We start from the raw sequence: 25,825 nt of genomic DNA, 5'->3' as shown, positions 1-25,825 counted from the left end.
TGTGTGTGTGTGTGTGTGTGTGTGTGTGTGTGTGTGTGTGTGTGTGTCACTTTTTGGCTCAATCTGCCCGCCAACGCGTCTGTAACATTCTCTCCCAAGGCGGAGCTGAAAGGAAAAACAAACAACATATTGAGCAATCAGTTCGCCAACATTTGAGGTTCTAAGAGTTTTTGCCCTAAAAACGAGTACCCCGGGGTCTTGGCGGGGAGATGAAGGACGTTTAGGGTCTTGGTTCTCGAGGGCCGCGCCCCGAAGTGGCCCCTCCGCGCGCTGCCCCCTGCCAGCCAGGCGCTCTCAGCCCACTGTGGGGGAAAGCCAGGCGGTGAAGCCCTGGAGAAAAGGGATTTAGTTTTAAGCCAGTCTCCGATCGATCGAGTCGGTAATTTCTACCCCTGCCCACTCGCAGACACACTCACCTCTACCCTAAAGCATTAAGTTCATTACGCGAGCAATGATCTTAATCTCCAGGCGGAAAACGAGTCCCGGGACCTCGCCGATTCGGGAAGCAGTGAATAAAGTCACCTGTTCACGCAGCAGCGCTGGCGGCTCGTCGGTCGGGGCGGGGGCCTCGAGTGGCAAGCAAGGCAAGCTGCGCAGGGGTTCCTCACTCCGCGCTTGGGCGTGCCCGGCAGGGGTCAGGAACCCTGTGTCTGCTTTCTTCGGGTTGGCGACCTTCTCGAAGGGTGGGATTGCGCTCGCAAGCTTTCCTCCACCCCTTCCTTATTCTTTTCATCTTGGGCCCCCTCACACCTCTGCGCTCCCTTTCTTCTCCCTTGCCCCAAAGTGGCGAGCTCCCCTTCTTCACGGAAGGTCCCGAGGCTGTCACCCCCATCCCACCACTACTCCCCGCAGCCCTCAGGTCCCCAAACTGCACTCCTCATCTCTTCCGCGCCCGCTTCCTTCACCCACCAACTTGGACATGGGTGGGTGGGGAACGCTCAGTGAGGCCCTCTTGAAGTCACTTGCTGAGGGTACCCTGGGGCTTTGAACAACCAGATTCCTCGATCTAGGGGAGATCCCTGCGTCCATTGATAATTCCAATTCAATGAAACCCTGCAAAGCTCAAAGCTGCAAACACCCCTAGCAGACGCCGGCTCCCCATCGACCCCCACCGCGCCCCCGCCACCTTTGCTTTGAGCAGCGTCTGGCACCGCAGGGAGATGGAGGCGAGCCACGCGCCCCGTCCTTGCTGGCCGGCCCACGAGGCGCCAGCTTGTTGTGGAGACTCAGTTTCCACTGGACAGTCGTGAAAGCGGGGAAAACACAATGCAGTGGCTATGTAAACCCACGTTGCCGCACTGCTAACCCGACCCCAATCTGATTTCCAAGAGGTGCATTTTCAGGTAGTCCTAAACTGTGAACAGCGAGCTTTGTGTGTTATCTAATGGGGGTGGGGATGGGAGAGAAGGAGACTCCCACCGCCCGCTCCAGGCTTTAATGTCTGAAATAACGAAAAGCCTGTGTGGCAGCTGCTGCTGGAGCCAAAACTAACTCTTTGGAAGACGGAAAAGAGTGAAAGGCAAAGAAAGACTGTTCATTTTTTTTCCTTTGGTGCCGTTTGGGATGTCATCTGTTTCCTTGGCGACTGTGTTCAGCCCCCGGAGCCCCTGGGCTCCTGGATTGTTAGGGGGGAAAAAGCATGCTATTTCTGCACCGTCATTTATCACTGTCAGCGCATAATGATTCCCCTTGCAGCCCCTTATTGATGTTTGTAATTGCATTATCTCATAAAGGAGGATGATCAATGAAACCGAGCCGTGCATTCTGGGGTCAGAGGAAGCCAAAGTACTGTTTGTCCCCTTTAATACAACAAGTACTCATTATCTTTAGGTCTGCATTCAAAAAATGATCTGATCTGGGGCTGACCCTGTCGGACATCCCAACACTTTTTAAAACGCGGTTTGTGTAACCTTTTGCTTAAATGCTAAATCAAGTACCTGTCTTGCATTTCAACGAAACAAGATGCTAAAACTGAATGGGAAAAGCGTTTCTTCCTTTCTTTTTCTTCCTTTCCTTTCCTTTCCTTTCTTTCTTTCTTTCTTTCTTTTTTTTCTTTCTGGGAGGGGTGCGATCATCTGTAGCTTCACGCGATTTTACACTGCAACTGCTTAGTGATATAATGTAGAAAAAGCAGCGCCCAACAGCAAGGGACCCAACTCATCTAATGCATAAAAAATTGGGGGATGCGTGGGTAAAGAGGTATCTGGGAGCATTTAACAAGGTCGGTACTAAAAGATCAGAATAAAACCACATCCGGTTTAATTAATAAGAGCTATAAACTGAGATAATTCCCCATGATTCTGCCCTTGCTTCTCTCTTTTACAGAGTCATATCTCCTCGGTGTAGATAAATGACTTTTGTGCCTGTTCGATTCTCACAACAACAATAACTAAATCAGTTGCACATTCTGTATCTAAAACCGTCTACAAACTCCAGCAAATAAAAAGAAGTTCATTTGTCTATTAAGGGAAGTATTTAGTTGAGCAGAAGTGTCCCAGTAACATTGAGTGGAGTTCATGTAATCCCATGAAAATCAAGTCATCTTGTTGCACAGAAGTAAGTGGAAAAAATACAAAGGAGGAAAGGTCCAAGTGTAATTTTAAACTAAATGCAGTATTGGGCTGTCACAGTGAAAACGTGATGTGTGGCTGGGATGGAGGGAGTGGACACCAACTTAGTTCACCTTTAACTTAAAGATTTTAGAAAGGAAACAAGTATCCCAGGTTTGGCTACCATTTTAATTTGTGGAAAGAGGAGAAATGGAGATACTTCTGGTTCATCTCTTTGATAAATTAGGGTGAGTAACTTCTTCAAAGATAAAATTAAAGGAAGAGCTTATTTTAAATGTTGCAAGGCGGTATTACCAAAAAGAAAAGTTCCCAATCTTTTGCAGATGAATTCTCCTTATGTTAATAACTACCAAGAAAAGAAAGAAAGAAAAAGGAAAGAAGGAAGGAAAGAAAAGCCTAAATCCATGTGTTTATTTTAAAAGTTCTACAAATAATTTTTAAATCAACAGTATAAATCAACGTTGTAAATAAAAAGGTCTGAATGAAAAGCCTTCACCATATGAGAAAATGAATAGCTGAATAAAATAGTGTTCCTATAATTTGACACCTTGACCTAAAAACTTAAATCGAATGATAACAGCAAGAAAAGGCTGAAATATTCCCACTTGGAAAGAGAACCTTAATGATAAAGCTAAGAGTATTTTCAACTGTGTGAAACTATCACTTAATTTTTCTCTAGAAGGCAAGTTCTTCTAAAAAGTATTATTTTCCAGGAATTCTGTCAAATCACTTTGAAATAATATATGTTTTGTATTATTTAAATATTCTGGCACTTTCCTTCTTTGAAAGTGCTCAGAGTGAAGTGGATATGCAGCGGCACATATATTTAATATAAATGGTATCTTGTTGTTAACATAAAATATTAAAGGGAAAATAAAACTTTGGGCTTTGTCAGTTGAGATAGAATTTTTTAGCATAATACCCCTTTTCAGAACACACAAATGAAATTCCTTGATTTTAACCAATCAACACAAGTCTTTCTCTTATTTGGTTGGGGATCTGGCATCCTGTACGTTTTCTATTTTTAATATTTAGTGTTATAGCCCACGGTTAAAATAATGAAAAATTAGTCTCGTTTCAGAAATTATTTATTTATGGAACGAACATGATTAAAACATAAACACACACACAAACTGCAGCTGCAACAGAAAAAAAAAAAACCTGATTTACGGTTATTAAATCTTTGATCGCCATGTTAATGTTTCTTTTTCTACCTTTCATTTGCATTTTAATCTATCGAATCTTTACAATTTTGCTGCCTCCTATTTCAGTGATGGATTACAGATCTGAAATAAGAAAAACCAAGCCTTAGCTTTTCTTTTTCCTTTCTTTTCTTCGCCTTTTTTTTTTTTTTTTTTTTTTTTTTTTTTTTTGGTGGTGGTTGTTTTTCTCTCCCCACCCCTTTCCCCCGGGTGGATTTCTGAAACTTTCTCTCAATGCTAATGTAGACAGGACAAATTAATTCTGCTCTTTTAAATGTCAACGATATAAATAAAAAAAGCTTTCTGTCCCAAACGTGAATATTTCCCAGCCGCTTGTTTTCGAGTGGTAAAAGACCGTCCCAGCAAAACGCAATTAACAGCGAACTACACACACTCCGCGGCGTGGGTTTTGTAAAGGACGTGTTGTGAGTGAGTAAAGAAAGGTGAGAAGTTCATCGTCCCTTCGCCGCCAGTAGCCTGGCCTCGCTCTCACACACACTCAGATTTGGTCCGGAGTTCTATCTGTGATCTAAGTCGAACAAACAAAAACAAGCCTGGTGGGGGCTTGCTGTGGTTAAGTTGATTTCTTGAGACAGGCAGTCTAAAGACAAAAGGGGAAGCGACGCAGGTCTGTTTGTTTTCTTTCCCCGGCTTACCACTGCCCCTTTGCCCCTTTCTCCCCCGAACCCTCCCCACTGCCCCTCCCCCCCTCCCCCCGATTTCTCCCCCTCGGCGGCTAAGAAGGTCATTTGCTGACCGCTTTGCCTGGACGCGTCACTTTTCGCGCGGGCGTGAAAGCAAGCGTGGAGGTGCTTTGGGCAGGCGCCGGCCGGACGCAGGCTGGGTTCATTCTCCCAGCGGGGCTGAGGGCCCCTGGGGGTCTGCAAGGCTCGGGCCCCGGACAGATAGCTCCTCCCGCCCGGCTGGGGGTCGGGGGCTTGGGTGGGAGCGGGGTCCCCAACTGACGCACGGCGGAGGCCAGTCCCAGGTGCGAGAGCAGAGGTCGGGTGGGCGTGCGCGCAGACTCTCCCGCTAGCCCGCGCGTCTGGGACCCCGAAAGGAGCGCCCCTCACTTCGCCACCCCGACGTCTGCTCCCTGGGCCGGTCCCCCTCGGTGGGGTCGTAACGTCCGCAGACGCAGAGGAGCCAGCAGCTGAGCGAGGACCGACTTCTCAGGCGGGTCTAGGCTGCTGGCTCTCGCGTCCGCGTGTAGCGCGCGGTGCCTGGGTGGAGGGCGAGCCGGGAGAAGTCCGAGGGCTGGGACCCCCACCCCCGCAATCCCTAAGTGGGCACACACACCAGCAGGAATTAGGGTGAGGGCTGTGAGAGGTAGAACAAGCCCAGGCAGTCTCTCCAACTGGGCCCTGGGACTCTGTGCGCACCCAGGGGCGTGCCCAGGGCGGGGGCACAGACCATCTTCTCCGGACCCTGTCACCAGAGTGTGCGCTCCTCCCTTCCTCCTAGAGACCCCATGGGTGGCTGCCGCAAGGGGGGCGATTTTTATTAACGTGGACGCACAAGGCTGTTAAAATAGAGGGGGTAGGGAAGGCATTTGATCCGGGCCGACCCTTTGTCTTGAAGCAGATTAGGCTGCCTAGAAATAGGAGGAAAAACAGAAAGTCTAGACAGGAAAACTTATTGTGTTCACAAAATATAAAAATGAACCGAGCGGTCTGGTACCTCAAGGGGTGAAGATAGATCCTTGTAGACAAGTGCGGAGACAAGACTGGGAAGATTTAAAGTGAAAGAAACGGCAGATTATTAAGAAAGTAATAGTAAGGTGTCCCATACACTACAGTTTTATTGTTGGGTAGTAACTACCCGATTTATTTATTGCCGGGGCTATATAATAGAGATAATGACCACAAACTCAAGATGAATTCTTAGGCGCCCAGCTGGACAATTCTTTTTTATTTAAGAGAGCGAGTCTGAAAGGTGAGCCTCATCTCCTCTCCTCCTTGAAGATCCGTCTTGCTTTCTACCATATTATAAGCATGACATGCAAATAAATAAGTGCTGCTGGGTTTGTGTGGGTAGGCCTGCAGGATTTATTTCAGGTAAGAGAGGAACATACGCGGAATATGAATTTGCACAGGAGCTGCGGAGTGATTCCTTCCCTCTACTCCGCCGCGCTCTCCTGCTGATCTCCCTCCCTTTCTGTGGGAGCAGAGAGCGTCCCCTGATAAAAACATTAATGTGTCATGTCTCAACTCCCTATTCCTTGACATATAGGTCTGGGGAGGGATGAGGGGCAATGAAAAATGCAAAATACATCCCCAAAGTAGGTTGACTTGCTGGGACTGCTAAACAGATTCCTACCGAAAAAGGGAAGGGTGAGTTTGTAATTATGATTTACAGGAGGGGGGTGGCATAGGAAGCATGTTAATATCATTTCGAAATATGCAAAACGGTGCAAAAGTTTGCTGTCCCGGATCTGGTATGGGTCCTCACCAGCTGGATAGATCCCAAGGGGAGCCTCCAGGCTCTTGGGACCTGTCCGCCTTTCTTGGCCCTCAGTTTCTCTTCCTGGAGCCGGATAAACAATCCTATGGGCCCGTGAAGGAATTACAGATGACCTTGCTCCTTGACCGCCAAGGTCGGAAGGGAGCGGGCGGCCTCAGGTGTTGGCTCTGTCCGACGCAATGGCTGCAAAGACAGTCACCGGCTGGCCTTTAACGAGGCGGCCTCCGAGAGCGTCTCCCCTGCCACCTGTGCTCTGCGACGTCAGGCAGACCCCGAGCTTGCCAACGTGATGTCGGCATCCTCTTCTGATACTCTTTTTTTCTTAATATTCAGAATATAGTGTTTCAGTGTCACAATAACCACTTATATTCAGAACTTCCTTTGATCTATGTTTGGCCAGGAACAAAACAAAACAAAACAAAACAACAAAACACCTGACCGGGAACTGCAGATGAAAAAGGGAGAGGAGCTCAGAGGAAACGGGAGGGGTGGCCAGGCGGGGTGAGCGAGAAAGGTGTGCTGGTCGGGACTAGGGGGGGGAAGATAGAGACCCACCGGCAGCAAGACCGGCGCGTGTGGTGGGGGAGGGGTGAAGAAAGAAAGCAGAGAGTGATCGCGGGATGGAAGAGAAGAGGCTGTTTGTGTAATTTGGTGGTTGGTATGAGGGATGATATTATGAGGCTGGGGAGGAGGACAGTCCTCGTCAATCTTTTACAACATTGGTGTCGTTCAAGCACAACTTTATCTTTGAACCAGAATATCTGTTTCAATGATTTCCATAAGCACATAAATTATAATCTTCCAAGGCTTCAATATTTCTTTCTGTACTTTATTAAGTGTTATTGCAGAGGCCATTTATGAAGTGAATGATTCAACTTTTAATCTTTTGAACATTAAAGTGTATTCCACTGAGTTTCCTTTTCCAAATAATCTAAAATAACAAAAAGAAACTAAGCTCATTACATGAAAAAGTGACAAGCCTTTTGCTCTCAGCCTGGCAAGTTGCCCTACGCACTTCAAAGGATGATAAACTAATTGTTTCCAGAGTTTATAAGTAATTAAGCTATTATTCGGAGAATTTATGTAACAGTCTTATTCACCATAGAACTTTCTGGTTAGAATAGCCAAAGAGGAGTCTTCAAAAATACCAAGATTTTAATAATTAAAAAGTCTGTCCTTATTGATCGTGATGAAAACTTATTTTATTTTCAAAAGCATTGAGAAATGTAAACAAATATAGTTTTATTCCAGAGTATATGATCGGTGGAGGTCATTATGTATAATTAATGCCGAAAAGAAAATGAACATGTAATGACTTCCAAAGATTAAAACATCTGTAACTATCAAGTTTTTAAAAGTTAATTTTTAAAATCATTCAGCTTGATTCCTCTAAATATGTCTGATAGGGAAAAATATATATATGCCCCCTTTAGAATTCCATATGGAAAGTTTAAAAACTTAAACATAATTTTAGTATTTTAAATCAACTTTTGGTACCTAGACAATAAGAATTAATGCCCAGGAATGTTAAGTGCTTGGTTTCTCTGATTTTGCAACAGAGAAATATACTTATTCACCCTTAGATTAAAATAAAGGGAATACTTGAAAAATCTTTTCAAATACATTAAATTCAAACATTATTTCTACATTTCAACTCATGTTTGTCATTTTTAAATAAGAAGATTTCTCCTAAATGAAACAGTGTTCATTAAGGGAAAAGTAAGAGCTAAGAGGAAGTGATGAATTGTTTTGTAAATTTCAGCAACCTATATGACACTTTAGTTTAATAGACATGTTTATATATGTAACAATGTACTATTTTAATTTATTTTTCCCCATCAAGATGGTATCACTTCTGCTTTTTTGTTTTTGGAAAATGCCTGTTTTGTTGTCACATGAAGAATTTAGAAATTAATACAATTTTCACGTTAAAAGGAAACATCTTTGAAGAGTAATACTGAGGTATAAATGTGAAAATCCAAGGAAATGCCTGTAGAAGCTTGTTGGAAGTAAGATAAATTTTCTGGAAGTTATCTGCAAAAAATTAAGAGTATGAGCTGATTCAATATCCATTCCCTTTACCACAAAAAAGTGGGAATTGGCTATAACAGTCATTACAAGGAATGGAGTTTCAGCATAGAAAGGAATATTTAAGTCCTATCTATTTGTTCCAAGAAAATTCCTCCAAAGCAAGCCTGGAGTTGACTGGAAATTGTATATAAAATGTTCAGCTTGATTCAGGGTCAGTGTTGTTTTGTGGAATTTATGTATACTGGCAATTTAGATCTGTCATTGTGTCACAATGTCTGACTCAATGTCTGTTGTACTGTTTCTTTATTCTAATAGAGCAACATTATTAAAAACAAAAACTCAAAGCAACCTGGTTAGTAGTAATGTGGTCCCATTGTCTAACACCATGCAGTAATTGACCTTCTGGACACCAGGCACACTTGGATTCGCTTTAGGACACTTAGCTGTTTAAAATGAGTTCATTACAGAAAGACAATGGTGACTTTGTTGCAACTGGTACCTGTGGTATTTCATACAACACATGGGCCACATCTTGCCAAGACAGCCACCACCATGATTCACACCAGAGCAGGAAGTCAACTCTAGGCACATTTTTTTTTTTTTTTTGAGAGAGAGAGAGAGAGAGAGAGAGAGAGCAAGCAAGAAGGCATGGGGCAAAGGGAGAGGGAGAGAGAGAATCTTAAGCAGGCTCCATACCCAGTGTGCAGTGGGACTTGGGGCTTTATCTTACAAACGTGAGATCATGACCTGAACTGAAATCAAGAGTCGGACGCTTAGCTGACTGAGCCACCCAGATGCCTCTAGGCACCTTTTATAATATGAAATATGCTATTCTGATCAAGGATGAATTCTTTTTGCACATCCCTCCGCCATCTTAAGGGGATGATTAGAAGCCTCTTTTCTTGTTTCCTTGAAGTAAAAATATTGCCATATTAAGGGATGCCACAGTGACTTTATGTTAAAGTGTAATAATGGTTATGGATTTTATGGTATGTTTAATTCAATTTGTCCATAATGATACAGTCCAGATAGAGATATACTATTGTTCACTACCTGTACTCAAGTTGAAAAGGGTCTTCTCATGGAAAGACTTCGTGGTGGCAGGAGGTGGTGCTAAGTCAGTGACCAGACTTCCTGGCACGCTATTTGGTAATCCTGACTCTGTCACTAGAACATGATGTAATTTATCTTCAATGGATCTTTTTCCTAATCTCTAAATGATATTAATATATTTCTGCTTTGTAAATCACTTTACATTGTAGCATGTGGTAAGGAACTGGTTTACATTCTATTGAACATAATAATAAAGTCCCTCTCTCAAAAAGCTCCAGACTTTTTCCAGAGGAGCCCTGACTCATCAGGGGTGTTCCTCTGTCATCAAAGTTCTAAGGGCCTCTTAGCATTCTGAGATGTTTTCCTTTGATTTTTCCTTGTCTGGCCACCAGAAGTAAAATGACAGTTCCTTATTGTTCCAAAGAATTTGCTGAGAAGAATTAATATATTTATTGATTTAAGTTGCTTCACAGAAATAAAAAGTGACTTGTCCCCCAATGATTGGACTGTGATCCCATAGCCTGAAAGACTCCAAAGAGTAAATAAAGCCCAACTACTAGAGCCTTCCTCTTTAGTGAAAAAAGTAAATCCACAGATATACTAGTTTTCATTTAAATTCTGTGTTATTCTGGTCAGGATCTTGCCTTACATTTTCATATATTTCTAGCATAGACTCTTTTTTAAGAATGAAAAAAGTTGTGTGTGTGTGTGTGTGTGTGTGTGTGTGTGTGTGTGTGTGTGAGAAAATCTTGAGCACCCAATGTACCCTGAGCAGTGAGCAGAACAGTGGGGGCACTGGAATTAACAGGACATTGTCTGTGCCCTCAGAAGCTCATTGAGGGGTGGAACTGATAAGAAAACCATAATCCCCACCCCTAGGAGTATGCACAGGTGCTGTGGGAACACAAAAGTTAAACCAACAACCTGGAGAAAGGGAGCCCCCCAGAGCCTTTGTGACAGGCTGGGTAAGAAGAAGTAGAGATCAGGACATGTTTTTATATCTGAGTTCGGCCAAGAAAGCAGAAGCCATTCTGAGTGCATACAAGGGAAAGATTTTAATGCTGGGAATTGGTAATACAATAGACAGAAGAGGCTGTGAAGGCAACCAGGTGGCAGGGAGGGACCAAAAGCGGAGCACTCACAAGAAGCTGCTGTCCCACATTAACTAAAGGGACAGAGGGAACAGGTGAGTTGCCAGCCTCCACATGTCAGAGTCACCTGGTAGAAGATATGACCAGGCAGGCATGCCTAGTTGATTGGGAGCTATGGAGGAGATAGGAAAGGGAAAAATAATTCTGGAGTGTTTTCTTTCACTCTCTAATCTGTCAGCCGTACCTCCTTTTGGTGAAAGCCAGCAAGAAACTAGCTGACAAAGAACCTGGGAAACACAAGATCAAGGTTCCCATCCTGCCAGGAATAGCTTTGAAGGCAAACAGTTCCAGGAGCAACACAGCTTTCTAAGCAGGTGTTATGCTCCAGGCATTCTTCTTACTTTATTTTTCCAAATGAAAAGCATTATTGTTAATTTCTGAGTTTATTTGTTTGAGAATGTTGAAAAGGGCACTGAGTTGGAAGAGAAAATGGCTTACTTAAAAATGGCAAGATCGCTAGTGTGGCTGGAGTAAAGGAGCAGGAGGAGGACATTGTAGGCATGAGTTGAAAATCATAAAGGGGCGCCTGGGTGGCTCAGTCGTTTCAGCTCAGATCATGATCTCACAGTTCATGAATTCGAGCCCTGCATCAGGCTCACTGCTGTTGAGCACAGAGCCCACTTCAGATCCTCTGTCACTCTCATTCTGTGCTCCTCTCCCACTCATGCTCTCTCTCTCTCTCTCTCTCTCTCTCTCTCTCTCTCTCTCACAAAGGAATAAACATTTAAAAAAAAGAAAGAAAATCATATCAGTTAACATAAAATGACCAGTGGCATCTGTAACAGCCTGACTTGTTAGCAACCATTAACCTCCAGATGCGGGGTACTAAAGATTATGGGGCTAATGCTGCAGAAATAAGGACACAGTTAGGTCTCCATACAAGTGCAGTGCTGCCCATCAGCTAATGGTTTTCCTACAAAGAAGCACAGGCAGCCTCCTTGACCACCTTCAGTTAATTTATACTGTTATTTCAATCAGCCCCAAAACCAGTGGGGACACTGATCCAGCCATTTTCATGAACGTATTAGAAATTGTTCACCAGCTCCAAGGAGACATTCTTGGGGCCGCTTCAGTGTTCAGAGGGCTAACTCCAAGATTTTCTCTACTCCCACATAGTAGGAATAGCTTGGTCCATGACCTTGCAGATGTCAACCTTATGAATGACAGTTTGAAGCATGTGGGTCTAGACTAGGGAGTTAAGAAACCAGCCAAGAGACTTGTAAGGACAGGTGGGACCAAGAGGAGAGAGTAAGAAAAGGTACTCAGGAGACAGGAGGCTAGGGGGGTGAGGCATAAAGAGAAGATGAAAACAATGACATGATGATTTGTGGTCTGGAAAACTAGGTGCATTGTGGTTCCATTTGCTGGGACAGTAACTTTAGAAGAAGAGACATATTAGAAAGATGAAAACTTTGCTTTAGGTTTTTTGAGTTTAAGATACTTAATGGGTTATCAAGATAGAGATGCTCATTAAGAGGATCAATACAAATAAATACATACAAATAAATCAATACAAATAAATAAATAAAATACAATACTAAAATCTGTATTTTAGTAGAGGTCCAGAGATAAAAATTTGGGAGGAACTGCTGGAGTCCATGAGGTCACTCAGGATCTCATTCAAAAAGTTTATGGTTGCAATGAGATATCATCTCACGCCTATTAGTATGGCCAGCCGAGACAAGAAATAACCAGTGTTAGTGAGAGGGTGGAAAGAAGGGAACCCTTGTGCTCTGTCTATGGGAAAGTAAATTGGTGCGGCCACTAGGGAAAACAGTGCGGAGGTTCCTCAAAAGGCTAAAAATAGAACTACCATATGACCCAGCAATTTTACTTCTGGATATTTATCTGCAGAAAACAAAAAACACTAACTCAAAAAAATATCTGCACCCCCATGTTCACTGCAACATTATTTATAATAGCTAAGACCTGGAAGCAACCTAAGTGTCCAATGACAGATGAATGGATAATGAAGATGTATATAGTGGAATACTACTCAGCCATGAAAAAGAATGTAATTCCACTATTTTACACAATATGGGTGGACCTTAAGGGCATTACGCTAAGTGAAATAAGTCAGACACAGAAAGACAAATACCTTATGATCTCACTTGTATGTGGAATCTGAAAGTAGAAACAAAACCAAAAGCCAAGCTCATAGATACAGAAAACTGATTACTGATTGCCAGAGGCGGGGGGTTAGGGATTGGCAAAATGGATGAAGAGAGTTCTGAGGAACAAACTTCCAGTTTTACAATAAATAAGTCATGGGGACTTAATGTACAGCATGGTGTGGATTAGTCAATACTGTTGTGTGTTTGAAAGTTGTTAAGAGAGTAAATCTTAGAAGTTCTCATCGCAAGAAAAAAAAGTATGTGATTGTATGTGGTGATGAATGTTAACTGGACTTATTGTGGTGATTATTTCACAATGCATACAAATATTGAATCATTATGTTGTACACCTGAAACTAACTTAATATTGTGTGTCAATTATACCTCAATTGAAAACAGGAAGTTAGGGGAGCCTGGGTGGCTCATTTTTTTTTTCCCCCTAACGAGCCTTGACTTTAATGGCAGAGCCCCAGCAACCTGGAAGCACCTCACCTAGCCTCTTAATGGAGTGGGAAGGGGCACGGGAATTGGAAATCAGAGGCTCAAAACTCACAGAAGGACTGAGGGCAAGCCTGGGGAGGAGCTGCCTGGCTGTAGGGAGGGTCTTCGTCTGTGAACATGCCCCGGGCCCGGCGCAGGATGGAGTCCTTGGCGGCATCATAGGGGTGCTCCTTGGATGGGATCTCCAGGACGGCTGGGATGGAGTGCTGGTGGGCGTCGAGCGCGTGCCGCACCATCTCTGCGATGTACTGGTTGATGAGGATAATGCCGATGTCATCCCGGTTTAGAAACTGCCGGAAAGTGTCTTCGATCTCATTGATGGTTGTATCCTTCTCCACCACCAGGAAATTAGGGTGGCGGTTCTTGTTAAGCTCCCCTATGCCTCCCAGGAGGAAGCCAGTAACTGTGTCCTCGTCTCCGATCACCGCAATTAGCTTCCCCCTACCCGCCATTCTCGCAGACAGGTAGAGCTCAGTAGAGACGGCCTGAAGTCCCCCTCCCCCCCCCCCCCTTGTGTGCTTTTTTAAAAAGCAGAAGACCTGACCGGCTTCTGCTCAGGTCATGATCCCACGATCCGTGGGTTCGAGCCCCGCATCGGGCTCTGTGCTGACAGCTCAAGAGCCTGGAGCCTGTTTCAGATTCTGTGTCTCCCTCTCTCTCTGCCCCTCCCCAAGTCATGCTCTGTCTCGGTCTCTCTCAAAAATAAATAAACATTAAAAATTAAAAAAAAAAAAAGAAGAAAAAGAAAACAGGAAGTTAGTGGTGAAGGAAGGGTAAGGAGTAGGGCTGTCAATAAAGGGGAACATCATGGGGGGGGCGATATGTGATTTTATAGATGGGAAAGACTTGTACACATTTGTATAGTGAGGGGGAAGGTGAAGAAATGTTGACATTGCAAGAAAGAGGTGTTAAATACAGGGAGATCCATCTTAAAGCTGGGGAATTGGGCTGTGAATCAGCCATGGGATACCCTGGCTTCCAAGATTGAAGACAACTGGTGGGTACAGATGTATGTCCAGGTAAGGGATGGTGGAGGAAAAATTAGAGGCAGTTTATACCTGAGAGCCTTATTTTTTTTTAATTTTTTAATTTTTTTTTTTTGAGATATGAATAGTGATGTCATTAGATGAGGAATGAAGAGGTAGGAGAGTAATGAGGGTTCTGCACTGAAAGTTCCACATCCTGCCCAGGAACCCCCTCAGTCCTGGGCAAACCTGACCTTTGGTCACTCTAAGGGTAGGGGTGAAAGAAAGGGCTCGAGGGGAGGATTAAATGTTAACACCACAGTGGAAAGCGGAAAAGAGGACTGTGACCAGAGCCCAGCATCGAGGACTCAGATGGAACCAGAGAGCAAGGGGCAGCATTTTGCACGTGGCTGTGTGATTTTCTTCGGCAGTGCCTAAGCATTCTGAGTTGTGTTTCCAGGACAGTGCGTGTGAATTCACTCAGAGGGAGATGCGTGGGGAGGACTTCTTGCAGCCCCAAGTATGCAGTATCAGAGGCCTCATTCCAGGGTCAACAAAACAGTGAAACTCAGTGGCAAGGCTGCCAGAAATAGCATCACCTGTTGGTGGAAGATTTTGATGTCAGTGATGCCCAATGTCTCGGGTTCTTTACTTTTACATAATTGACAGATGGCTGAGTTACAACATTCTACGACGTCTTGAGGCACCTCTGAGATACAGATGTGTATTCATAGTACATCTTCATCCAGAAGAGTAACTGACTGTAGACTGCAGTCGGTAACCAGTGTCCCGAGATAAGAAGCAGAGAGCTAAAGGTCCTATCCCAGCATGGGCTCCGGGATGTCCAGTTGCGGGCTCTATCCACGTGTTCTGTGCCAAGCGTGCCATGGGAATAGTTGGCCTTTGTCATGGGCTAAATTATATACTTTTACACCTGGTAGCATTTGCACTTGTTGTTAGTTCTGGAAACAAAGAAAGAGGGAAGTATAGGGTGGTCTAGCTGGTAACGGGGCAAATTGGGCCCTGAGCTCCCATAAGCAGACTCAAGTAAATATCTGAAGTATCGCCTTTTCTTTTTGAACCAAATGCAATTAGATAGATAGCTCCCAAATGGGTGAGAGGTGTTTTCTCTACATTTTGCTCTATAACCAGACCAAGCCATTGCCTCTAAACGTACAGTATGGAATAGAAATAGGGCACGAGGGGAACTCAAATGACATGGGTTTGGTGAAAATCTGGAACTCGGCTTGGGTTGGGGAAGGCACTCAAATCTCATCTTGTTGGTTGCAGCTTGGGCCAAGACCTTGCACGAATAGGCTGAGGCTTCAGGCAATAGGAGTATTGCGGACTGAGTCGTGTCCTCCCATATCCGTAAGTTGAAGCCCTTTACCCCTGTACCTCAGAACGTGACTGTGTTTGGAGATAGGGCCTTTAAAGAGGTAATTAAGGTTAAATGGGTGGTGGACCCTGATCCAATATGACTGATATCCTTAAAAGAGGAGGAAATTTGGACACAGAAGATACATCAGAGAGGAAGGACCTTGGGGGAAGACCTAGGAAGAAGGCAGCCTTCTACAGGCTAAGGAGAGAGGACTCAGAACAAATCAGACCCACCAATTGCTCGATTTTGAACTTTAAGCCCCCGGAACTGTGGGAGAATACATTTCTGTTGTTTACCCCCAGTCCCACCTCCACCCAGTCTATGCTATTTTGTTATGGCAACCCTAGCAGACTAATACAGGGAGATTTAGTTTGGATCTCTCAACTATCTAAGATATAGTAGGCACATCAGTTTGTTTTTTTTATTTTTTAATGTTCATTTTTGAGAGAGAGACAGAGAGGGAGAGCAGGGGAGGGGCAGAGAGAGAGGGAGACACAGGATCTGAAGCAGGCTCCAGGCTCTGAGCTGTCAGCACAGAGCCCGAGGCAGGGTTTGAACTCACTTACTGTGAGTTCATGACCTGAGCCCAAGTTGAACACTTAACTGACTGAATCACCCAAGCGCCCAGTTTTTTTTTCTTTTTTCTTTTAATATAAAAACAAACGCAGGAGATGTCTGCTAAGAAAATCCTACATTTACCTCCATTTTATTTATTTATCAAATTTACCAAAGATTTTTGCGGTGCTAACCACAGGAGGTGACGTCATCCCACATCTCTGCTCCTGGCTGTTTCTGAACCTCCTGCACCTCAAAGTGCATCTATACCTGCATGAACTCTTTTGGAGTGATTTAAATTAAGTATTTGTCAAATGACAGTGCTGCCTTTTTTGGGAAGTTTGGGAATGGAGTCTGCAGGCAGCATTTTCATTATGTGCAGTAGGAATTAAACCTGCGTCTGAACACAAAGGTTAAGTCAATGGTTTCGCTTCCTTCATCCCTGTGGAATTTAGGCCAGTCATCCTATCTGGTTAATTCTCTTTAGTATTTAGAATATCTCAGATTGATTCTAGTGTTTGGCACTTTTAATTAAAAATGATTTTCTAAAATCCTCCTAGGCACATGAAGTTGACAAGAGACTCTCCATGGCATCAAGCTGTATGTTTCTGTGAGTAATATGTTGATATCAGATTCTACCAGAAATGTTGCAGAAGATAAAAACAGATTTGACTTTGTTTTGTGAACCTATCAGTAGCTGTTGACTTAGACCAGTCTATCCTGACTTGCAAAGTCTGCTTTAGAAACAATGACAGGTAATGTACTGAATGGCAGGGGAATGTTCATTAAATGTTTATCTCTCGTGAATTTTCCTGTCATTGCTCTTGGGAATAACACTGGGGATAGGGAGTTGGGAAACTAGCATTGTCATTTACTTATTATGTGCCTTTGGTGAAGTCAGTCACGGTAAGCATCAGTTTATTCACTTGTAAAATAGGGATGAATGCAGTGTTTCAAGCCTGCCTTACAGGTGTTTGTGAGAATAAAATTAAATAACGAACGTCTTTGTGGTGCTTTTTAAAACATGGTATACAATGTGTTTAAATCTTATTACTGCACTTGCCACTAAATGGTTTAACTTAATGGCCCTTTTATGTTGTTTTCTCCCATTCTAAATGAAGTTGCTCCTGGGATGCCTTGAGGGAAGAAAATCATAGTAAACAGAAGGATCTTTTGTTTGATTAAGGTTCGAAGCCAGCCAGATTCCTCGTTTCACAGAGTTTCAGGGAGTGTCTATTGAAGTTTGATGTCAACTTTTTTTTTTCTCTATCTTCCGTTTGGCAATGACTTTTTTCCTACCAATTTCCCCAAGATTTAATTTCTTAAAGACAATATAAATGTTACCTTAGAATGAAATCTTCTAGAACTTAAGGTCAAGTTACATGTGATATATGGGAATGGATCATCTCAAAGTATGGTAAGAAAGGCTCCTTCCCCTATGGGCTGCCTTTCTGAAAGCTTCAAATGCCTAGGGTTTCTGATTCCAGCTGTGCTGTAGAACATTTTTTCTGAATAGAAAAATAATGAACATAAACCTCCATCACTCTGTATTAATTAGTAAAGTACATTAAGAGAACCCCAGCTTGTAGTTGTCACTTCCTGTGTTGGGACATAGTTGAATGTCTATTAAATGTCAAATAATTCCCATAAAGTACTGTTTTTGAACAGAGATTATAATCTGGGAGTAGTGCAAACCACCCAGATTTTTTACCATCACTGTCAGGAGAATGGGCAAGCTGGAATGTGTGTGTGTGTGGGGGGGGGACGAGCATTGAATTATCGTTGTCAATGGTGCAGTTGCAGGATGGGCGTTCGAGGGGGTTTAAAATTGTAAAACCTCTTTATTATGGAAAATTTTCAAACATATGCAAAAGTCAAAAACTGATACAACAGATCCCTATGTGTCCATCACCCAACTTCAAGAACAAGAATTATCCACATTTTGCTATTTAAAAAAAAATCCCCCCACCCCATTTCTCACATTCTCCCTCTCCTTTTTCTGGAATATTGTAAATTAAGCATTTTAAATGCTTCAGGATGTATCTTTAACTAACAAGGCCTTAGTTTTGCTGTCGTTTTTAATTTTTAAATGTTTTTAAAAATAATTTTTCGTTTTGACATAATTTGAAGCATACAGAAGACTTTCAAGAATAGCATAAGGATCTCCTGTAACCCTTAATTCTTTAACGAAATATCACTTATTGTATACATTTTGACTTTTGCTTTATCATTTTCTTTCTCTTTCAAATACTTCATATAATTTTTTTCCTGAACTATTTGAGAATGAGCTGATGACACTGTCCCCCTTTGCTACTGAATACTTCAGTTTGTATGTTCTAAGAACAAGGACACTTTCTTACATAACTGATGTCTTACATAACAGAATAATTACTAAAATCAGGAAATGTAACATAGATGCAATACTGTTATCTAATCCACAGTCCATATTAAAATTTCATCAGTTGCCACAATAACATCCTTTTTATAATTTTTTTTTCTGGCCTAGCATCTAATCCAGGATCATACGTTACATCTTACTTGGCATCTCTCTTTAGTTTCCTTAAGTCTAGAACAAATAGTTCGTTGGTCTTTCCTGATCTTGACATTTTTGAAGAGTACAGAATAGGTATTTTGTGGAATGCCCCTCAGTTGAGGTTTGTCTGATGTTTCCTTATGACTGGATTCAGGTTATGCATTTTTGGCAGGAGCACCACAGAAGAGATGAGGTGTCCTCTGTCCATGGTATCAATAGGCATGTGATGTCTGTGCCAACATTGGTGATGGAACTTTGTTCCTTTGATTAAGGTGTGGTTCGCCAAGTGGGAGATAGTTTGAGATTCTTGTGTAATATCCTGTTCCTTATACCTTTATTCACTGGTTTTCAGATCCATTGATGACCTTCTAACTCCATCATTTAATATATTAGTTGGCATTCTATTAGAAGGAAGAACTTTTTCTCCTCCCTCCTATCTTTATTCATTTACTTATTTCTATCAGTATGGACTTATGGACTTGTATTTTATTTAATGGGTTTTGCTTCATTACTGCGTTATTTCTTTTGATGTTCAAATTTCTCAGCTGTGGCCCCCGGGAGCCCTTCCCACTTCCTCCTGTGTCTTTCCCATGTGTCCTAAAGGAGGCTTAACATGGTACCTCCCATGGTGGAGTGGAGGCTGATCTTGGCATTCCTGTTCACTTGCACAGTATCCAGTAAGGAACAATAGACTTTCTATCCAAATCCTCCTGGGTTCCAGCACATCCCTGGAGAGAGTCTGTGTGGTCAGTTGAGGAGCATGGAGGAGACTGAAATGCACTCGGTTAGGGGAAAAGCCTGCTGAGAGCCTTTTATTTTGGGTCCCTGATGGTGGCCTTTGCAGAAATGCTCCCCGCTAGAAAGTTAAGCAATGGGTTTCCTAATTTCTGGCTTCTGTCTAAAACAGGTTTCTTGAGCCAGTTAATTGAACATAAATTACAATTGACCTTGGAGGGATTAACTTGCATTTTGGGGTCACTCAGCTGTATAGCTATTTGGGTGCTTTCTGACTCCTGAGCTTTTATATACTTTTCAGTGAAGTTAGAGATGAAAATGTACCACTCAGGGACATTACAGAAGTTGTTGACCTTCCCTGGTCAGTTTGAGGTCAAGGAATTAATGTAGAGAATTACCAGAAGATCCATAAATACACATATTTCTTACATGAGAGGTTTCATTAAAAAAATAATGTTCATCTTACTTAACTGTTTCAGAACCATGTATAACATTTGAATGACAGTCATATAAAGGACATTTTAGGTTGGGGCACGGTAAAAATAACATTTAAGTTAAAATTTAAAAAACTACTAGCAGTAGGTTTTCTAAAATTCCATTGCGACTAAACCTTTTTGACATTAAAAATAAATTGGATGATAAACCCCCATATTCAGAAGGAGACTTAACTTATGTCTTAACTTATGTCAAAAGTTGAAAACATTCTCTTGAGGGCAGTTCAGAGAGTACTGGAAGTAGTCATTGTAGCCTGAGTCCTAAATTTTGCTCAGCCGAGTCTCAGTGTATCAAGAGGTTGAATTAGAAATTGGTATGCCAGCTTCTTTTCTGGTGCATGAGTAGAAAGAACATGACCTTCGGAAACACAGACCTGGGAGCAAATAATGCCGCTGTCATTGATTTGTTCTCTCTCTTGGGCAAGGGCTTTTGTGATTCCAAGTGCCGGTTTCCTCCTCTGCAAAGAAAGGTTCATAACTTGTAGGATCAGTGGAAGGAATAAAAGCGATAGAAAACTTCAGTATAAAGTATAGTTCCTGGCAGAGAGGAAGCTCCCAATGACTGTGACTTCTTCCCACTCTCCCAACGGTGTAACAGTCACCAACATTCATTCATTGTGTACCATGTGCCAGACTTTGACCTCAGTGCTTGGCACGCACTACTTGTGAGAGAGGAATTACTTTTCCCAATTTACAGGTGAGAAAACTGAACCCTAGTGAAGTGACGGACTTTTGACCAAATGTTGGTGCTGGGATTTCAAGTTTGATGCTGGACTCCAAGATCTTAATGATTATGCTCCCCTTCTCATAACAATGACTCTTACCACAGGTACTTTTCATAAATGAGGAGTTTGTGTAATATCATTAAATAGATACAGTAGCAAGCCCTAATTTGTGGTAAGGGAGAATTAAAAACCTGGGCTAGAAACAGAAAGGGAGCACAGGAGAAAAGACAGGGAAAAGTTGAGACATGTACTCAGTAGATGTGTTTTATGGAATTCCCACTTTAACATTGTAAGTGACCATACGAGGCAAATCTATTCCCTTATTTTGGAAGCAAAAAAAAAAAAAAAAAAAAAAACCCACACAGGATCAGAGGGGTTAAGGAGCAAGGCAGACTTCCCATTCCACCCAAGTCTGTGTGATGTCAAAGCCCCGAGTCCTGTTGTTCTGTGCTGTTTCCCGTGATTGTTAACATAGATGCCAATGAAATCTCTGGCACTGCCACACCCCAGTGTTCACCCCTGTAATGTCTCCAGTGAGCTGAAAGAATTGGGAACAGATGTGCATACTTATTATTCTAGCTGGAAATTGGTTTGTAGCAGACCCCAGTGAAGTCCAGCCTCTAAAGCTTTTAGCATTGTACCCATTGCTACCCGTATTTCACAGTTTGGCATCAGGGGTAGCTTTCAATGGCAAGCCTCTTCCCCATTTTGAGGGAAAAAATGTGTTCTTGGAATAGTCCTTGAAAAATATTTCACCCCTGGTTGTTAAGAGGCTGCTTCTTGTCTATTCCAATATCTATTTTCCTCTACCTGAAGAGAACTTAAAATTTAGTCAGGTCTCTTACAACCCAGAGTTAAAGATAGTTCCCAGCCTCTCTTGCAGCTAAGTGTTGTCATGTGACTGAGCTCCGGCCAAAGAGCAGAGGTGCTCTGTGGAATTCTGGGAAAGCTGCTTAAAAGGAGTTGGCCCAGCTTGGAGGAAACCCTTTATCCTTCTGTTATGCCTACTTTGTTAGCGCAGCAACTGAGAAGTAATAGCTCAAGTTCCAACAGCTGTCTTGAATCATGAGTTGACCTTTAGAATGGAAACCACCTCAAGGATTGTACGGCAGAAAGATAGGAGACTGATGACAACTTGGAGTCACTTTACCAGTGACTGGGCTGCCTGTCTTTATTTTTACATGAGAAGGACATAAACTTCCTCATGCCCTCTCTCCCTTCCTTTCCTCTCTTCTCCTCTCCTCTCCTCTCCTCTCCTCTCCGCTCCCCGCCTCTCTCCCCCCCTCCCTTCCCCTCTCCTCCCTTCTCCCCCTCTCTCCTTTTCCTTCTCTCTTTGCTTCCTTCCTCCTTTCTATTCCTTCCTTCCATACTTCCTTCCTTCCTTCCTTCCTTCCTACCTTCCTTCCTTCCCTCCTTCCCTCCCTCCCTCTGTCCTCTCTCCCTCCTTTTTTCTTTCCCTTCCCTTCCCTCCTTCCTTCCTTCCTTCCTTCCTCCCTTCCCTTCCCTTCCCTTCCCTTCCCTTCCCTTCCCTTCCCTTCCCTTCCCTTCCCTTCCCTTCCTTCCCTTCCTTCCTTTCCTTCCCTTTCTTCCCTTCCCTTCCTGTTTGTCATTGTTATTTTGGGATTTTCTATTATATGCAACAAGGTAATTCTAATAACAGTTTCCAAAAATATGTTTAGCTTCTTTTGGGCACATTTTGATGTCCTGGGAAAGCCTGCAAAATTCTGAGCCTACTGGCTCAGCATTTAGTTGAATATGCTTACCTTACAATTTATTAAGGTATCATGGAAATATGCACAGCTGAATATTTTGGGCCTTTATATCCTTTAACATCTTTTTGAGTTAAAGCACTTTTAGCAGTTAAAACACATTAACATGTATTCACAACCCCACCCCTTCTTCTTACTGTTGAATTCAGAGAAGGATGCATTTGGAAGAAATTAGGGTCTTTGTCCTCTGAAGCTACTCCTTCAAGTCCACCAGACACTGTGCACTTTTTAGGGTCATGCTATAAACAGATTTGGAAGGGCTATGATGTTTTTGTGATAAAAATTATTGCATCAGACAAAACTCAAACTTTACTCCAGGTGGGATTTCCCCCTCCCCATTTTATATTGACATCAAGCAAAACACTGACACAAGATAGTCCTGTCATCCTGACATACTGAACTTCGGGCACAAATGGAAAGTACATTAGGAAGACATAGTTCTGTGCTTAAGTACCAGAGTTGGTGGCAATGAGTTTCCCACTTAAATGTGATTCATTTAAAGAGAGCCAAATATCATGGTTTCCTGGTAATTATATTTCTACTTATTTTTACCTTAGCAAAAGATATTGTTTTTGGTGAAAATATTTTATATATCTCTTTTGTTGACTCTTTTGAGTTAAAAATAAGTAGACTAAAATAAATCCCAAACTTCACTCCCAAAGCCTTCTAGAGACAAATATGGAGAGAATATTTAGAGATCCTAGCAAAAGGAAGTGGAAATTTGAGCAATCAACTGAAGACTTCAGGCAAAAATGATTGAGTATATTAATTCTGTTCTTAAATCTTGATTGTCTGGCACTATCATAAATTAGATTGAACCGAATTTTCCAGACAAGAGCCATGAGGCTTCCTTTCACTTTGTCTGTGGAAATATGGTCTGTAAGTACCAACTAATCACTTCTGGTTACCATTGTTGAAAATACACCATTTGCATGGCATTGCATTAGCTTTGGAGTTAAAAATGTATATACTCCACTGAGTTAAATGAGGACTGTTAATGTACTCATAAGATCATACAATTTTGAGTATTTTCAAGGAATTTAGATATGATCAACTTCACTCCTTCCTCCCCTCCCCCGCCGCCTCCCATAGCCCCATATTAAAGATGAGGAAACTGAGACACAGAGCTTTTTCAAAGTCTCACAGCTTGTACATAAATTCCACTAATAAAGACATCATGTTTCACACTTTTTGTTAATTTTCTAAAATGATATAGTGGAGTAAAAGAAGCTTTGGCCCATCAGTTTGAATTTGGTGCTAATTATGTTTGGCATCATGATTTTCTTCCATAAAATACCCAACAAGAAGATTGTAACATCAAAACCTCCCAAGAGTAAGTCCACATCACCTTGTTGAAAGTTACTGGTATTACTTACATACCTATAAGAGACATGGGCTCAAGTGAAAGACTTACCCTATTTTAAGTGAGAGCACACTAAGCCATGTAGGAGAAGAGAAATAGCAAACTGCATATTGATTCTAAAGCAAATCAAGTTAAGTACCTTCTATGGACATATAGTCCGATAATAAAACTCTGGAAAATAATGTATGCTCTTCTTTATTTTCAACAGAACTAGGGGATCTCCTTTAAATTTTGTACACAGTATGGAAATAAGGTTTCTGAAGTAATCATCACAACATGTTTTCATGAGTGTTTATTAAGAAGCCCCAAACCTTTGTTAGTAATAAATCGGGTGACATATCTATAGGCTTAAATCTTTTATTGGGTACTGATTAACTTAACTGCTCCGCCTGACAAACCTTCATAATAAATAAGCCAACCAGTGAGCACTTTGCAATCAAACCAACTTTGTTTAAAGGACTATCACTAAAACATGATTTACGTGGTAATGAATTTTGCAATCAGCATGTGGTGGTGTACAAGTTTCAACATGAATCTAAAATGTAGAAATCTGAAGACATTGAAGTTATTAAAAATCACACCACTATGCGAGTACTTTTAATTAAAAAGAAATATATCACGTTCATATTTAGCAGCGGCATGATGGCATATGAGGAGGATAATTCAGGGTTACTCTTTAAACAGTTCATCACAAAACATGGCTGTGGTTGCTTTAAAGGTTAAGGATTCTTTTTTTAAGATCAAGTTACTTGCCATGATTGAATCAAGGAAAAAAATCAAAATAAGAAACTGTTTTATATATACATGTAAACCATGTAAATATCAAGGAGATTGATGATGGTATGTCAGTAAGAAAAGTTAATTGTAGATTTTTTTTTTCATTTTGACCAAATTTTTCTTAGAAAGCCTATATAAATCACTGGCTTTTCTGTCTCTATTTCAATTAATTAAATTGTTGACAGCAAAATTGTAACAAAGTAGGTTTGGTCTCAAAAATGATTCCCAGATCTTTTTCTATATAACTTAAAAAAAAAATCTTGAAGAACTTAAGTTTTAAACATCTGTCTGGACAGATGTCAAAATGCAGAGTCTTATACCATTATGCTGTGTAAGTATCTGACACTGTGTTATTCCTCTTCAGTTAAATATTCACAGTGAGATTTTATGATCTTTTTAAAAGAAAACTTGCCGAGAGAACCACCTCATCTTGTGCGCCATAATAAGCCCCTTAAATGAAGGAACTCCAGAGCAAACAATGACAAATAACTTACCGTGCTAGTTTTTACATCTTATTTCAGTCACCTGGGATTTTTCTATGGAGATTTTACAAATCACTCAGAGTATGTAATGGGTTGTGGTTCTATTAAAAATTATATTACTAATTTTGGATATTTCCCTAGAAAGAGAATTTTAGTGAAAGTCTTATATATAAATAGTGAAGCGGATTACATCTGGTAAAAATTATGGTACTGCTGAATCCTACTTGTTGTGGAGTATGTGTTATAGCACAATAAGCCATATCTTTCAAGAAATGAAAGGTGAAAACTATCATGATATTATAAAGGCAACAGTAATTTAGTCAGTAGGACTTCATCGAAAGGAATGTTTAGACCCAGACACTGAGATGCTGAGACGGTGTTTCATTTTGTGTTCTCCTTTGCCTCAAATCCACTAGATTAGATACAATTCATTTACTGGACGAATATTTTCTCATTAGGATTATAATTGCCTGGAAAAAAAAGTTTTTAATGGTTTTAAAGTGATTAAGAAAGCAAAACTTCTCTTTTCTCCTTAGAATTTACTAGCCCCCTCTGCACTAAGTACATTACACAGACAACCACCATTTCCTCCTATTGCCAGGAAGAATTCTTCAACAGAATAGTAAATTCTGTGTCAGAGAGACTAACAATAGCATGAGCATCTCGCTGTTTACTTAATGAGAAGTGAATGGGAGTGTGAAGGTGCAAAGATGGATTCCGGGTTAGAGGATGGCCAGATGAGACTGCTTTTTTTAGCATATGGAAAAAGCACTGGAAACGTCAGATCTGAAATAGAGCATTCTCCTTCCCTCCCTTCCATCCCCTCCCTTCCTTCCCCTCCCTTTCTTGCTCCACTCCCCTTCCTTCCCTCCCTCCCACTTTCCCTCCCTCACTTCCTTCCCTCCCTCCCACTTTTCCTTCCTTCCTTCCTTCCTTCCTTCCTTCCTTCCTTCCTTCCTTC

General features: G+C 41.9%; 1 protein-coding gene and 1 long non-coding RNA gene across 4 annotated transcripts in view; one reads left to right on the top strand and one right to left on the bottom strand.

Moving 5' to 3' along the window:
• LOC121019091 (uncharacterized) overlaps positions 1-25,825 on the top strand; it is a 93,137-nt gene that overhangs the window by 1,802 nt on the left and 65,510 nt on the right. For all 3 annotated transcript variants that reach the window (XR_005785447.1, XR_005785445.1, XR_005785446.1), the window contains exons 2-3: positions 15,341-15,421; positions 16,547-16,596. This is a non-coding gene — a long non-coding RNA (uncharacterized LOC121019091). The remainder of the gene's footprint in view (positions 1-15,340; positions 15,422-16,546; positions 16,597-25,825) is intronic.
• On the bottom strand, positions 13,086-13,586 carry LOC121019090 (V-type proton ATPase subunit F-like). Its single transcript, XM_040458245.1, has one exon. It carries the CDS (start codon positions 13,535-13,537, stop codon positions 13,127-13,129), a length of 411 nt encoding a protein of 136 aa, XP_040314179.1. The 5' UTR covers positions 13,538-13,586; the 3' UTR covers positions 13,086-13,126.

Source organism: Herpailurus yagouaroundi, unplaced genomic scaffold, assembly GCF_014898765.1.
Source record: "Herpailurus yagouaroundi ecotype Mexico unplaced genomic scaffold, PumYag 221, whole genome shotgun sequence".
Classification (NCBI taxonomy): domain Eukaryota; kingdom Metazoa; phylum Chordata; class Mammalia; order Carnivora; family Felidae; genus Herpailurus; species Herpailurus yagouaroundi.
Note: the sequence above shows the minus strand (reverse complement) of the source record. Positions and strands in the feature narration are given on the sequence as shown.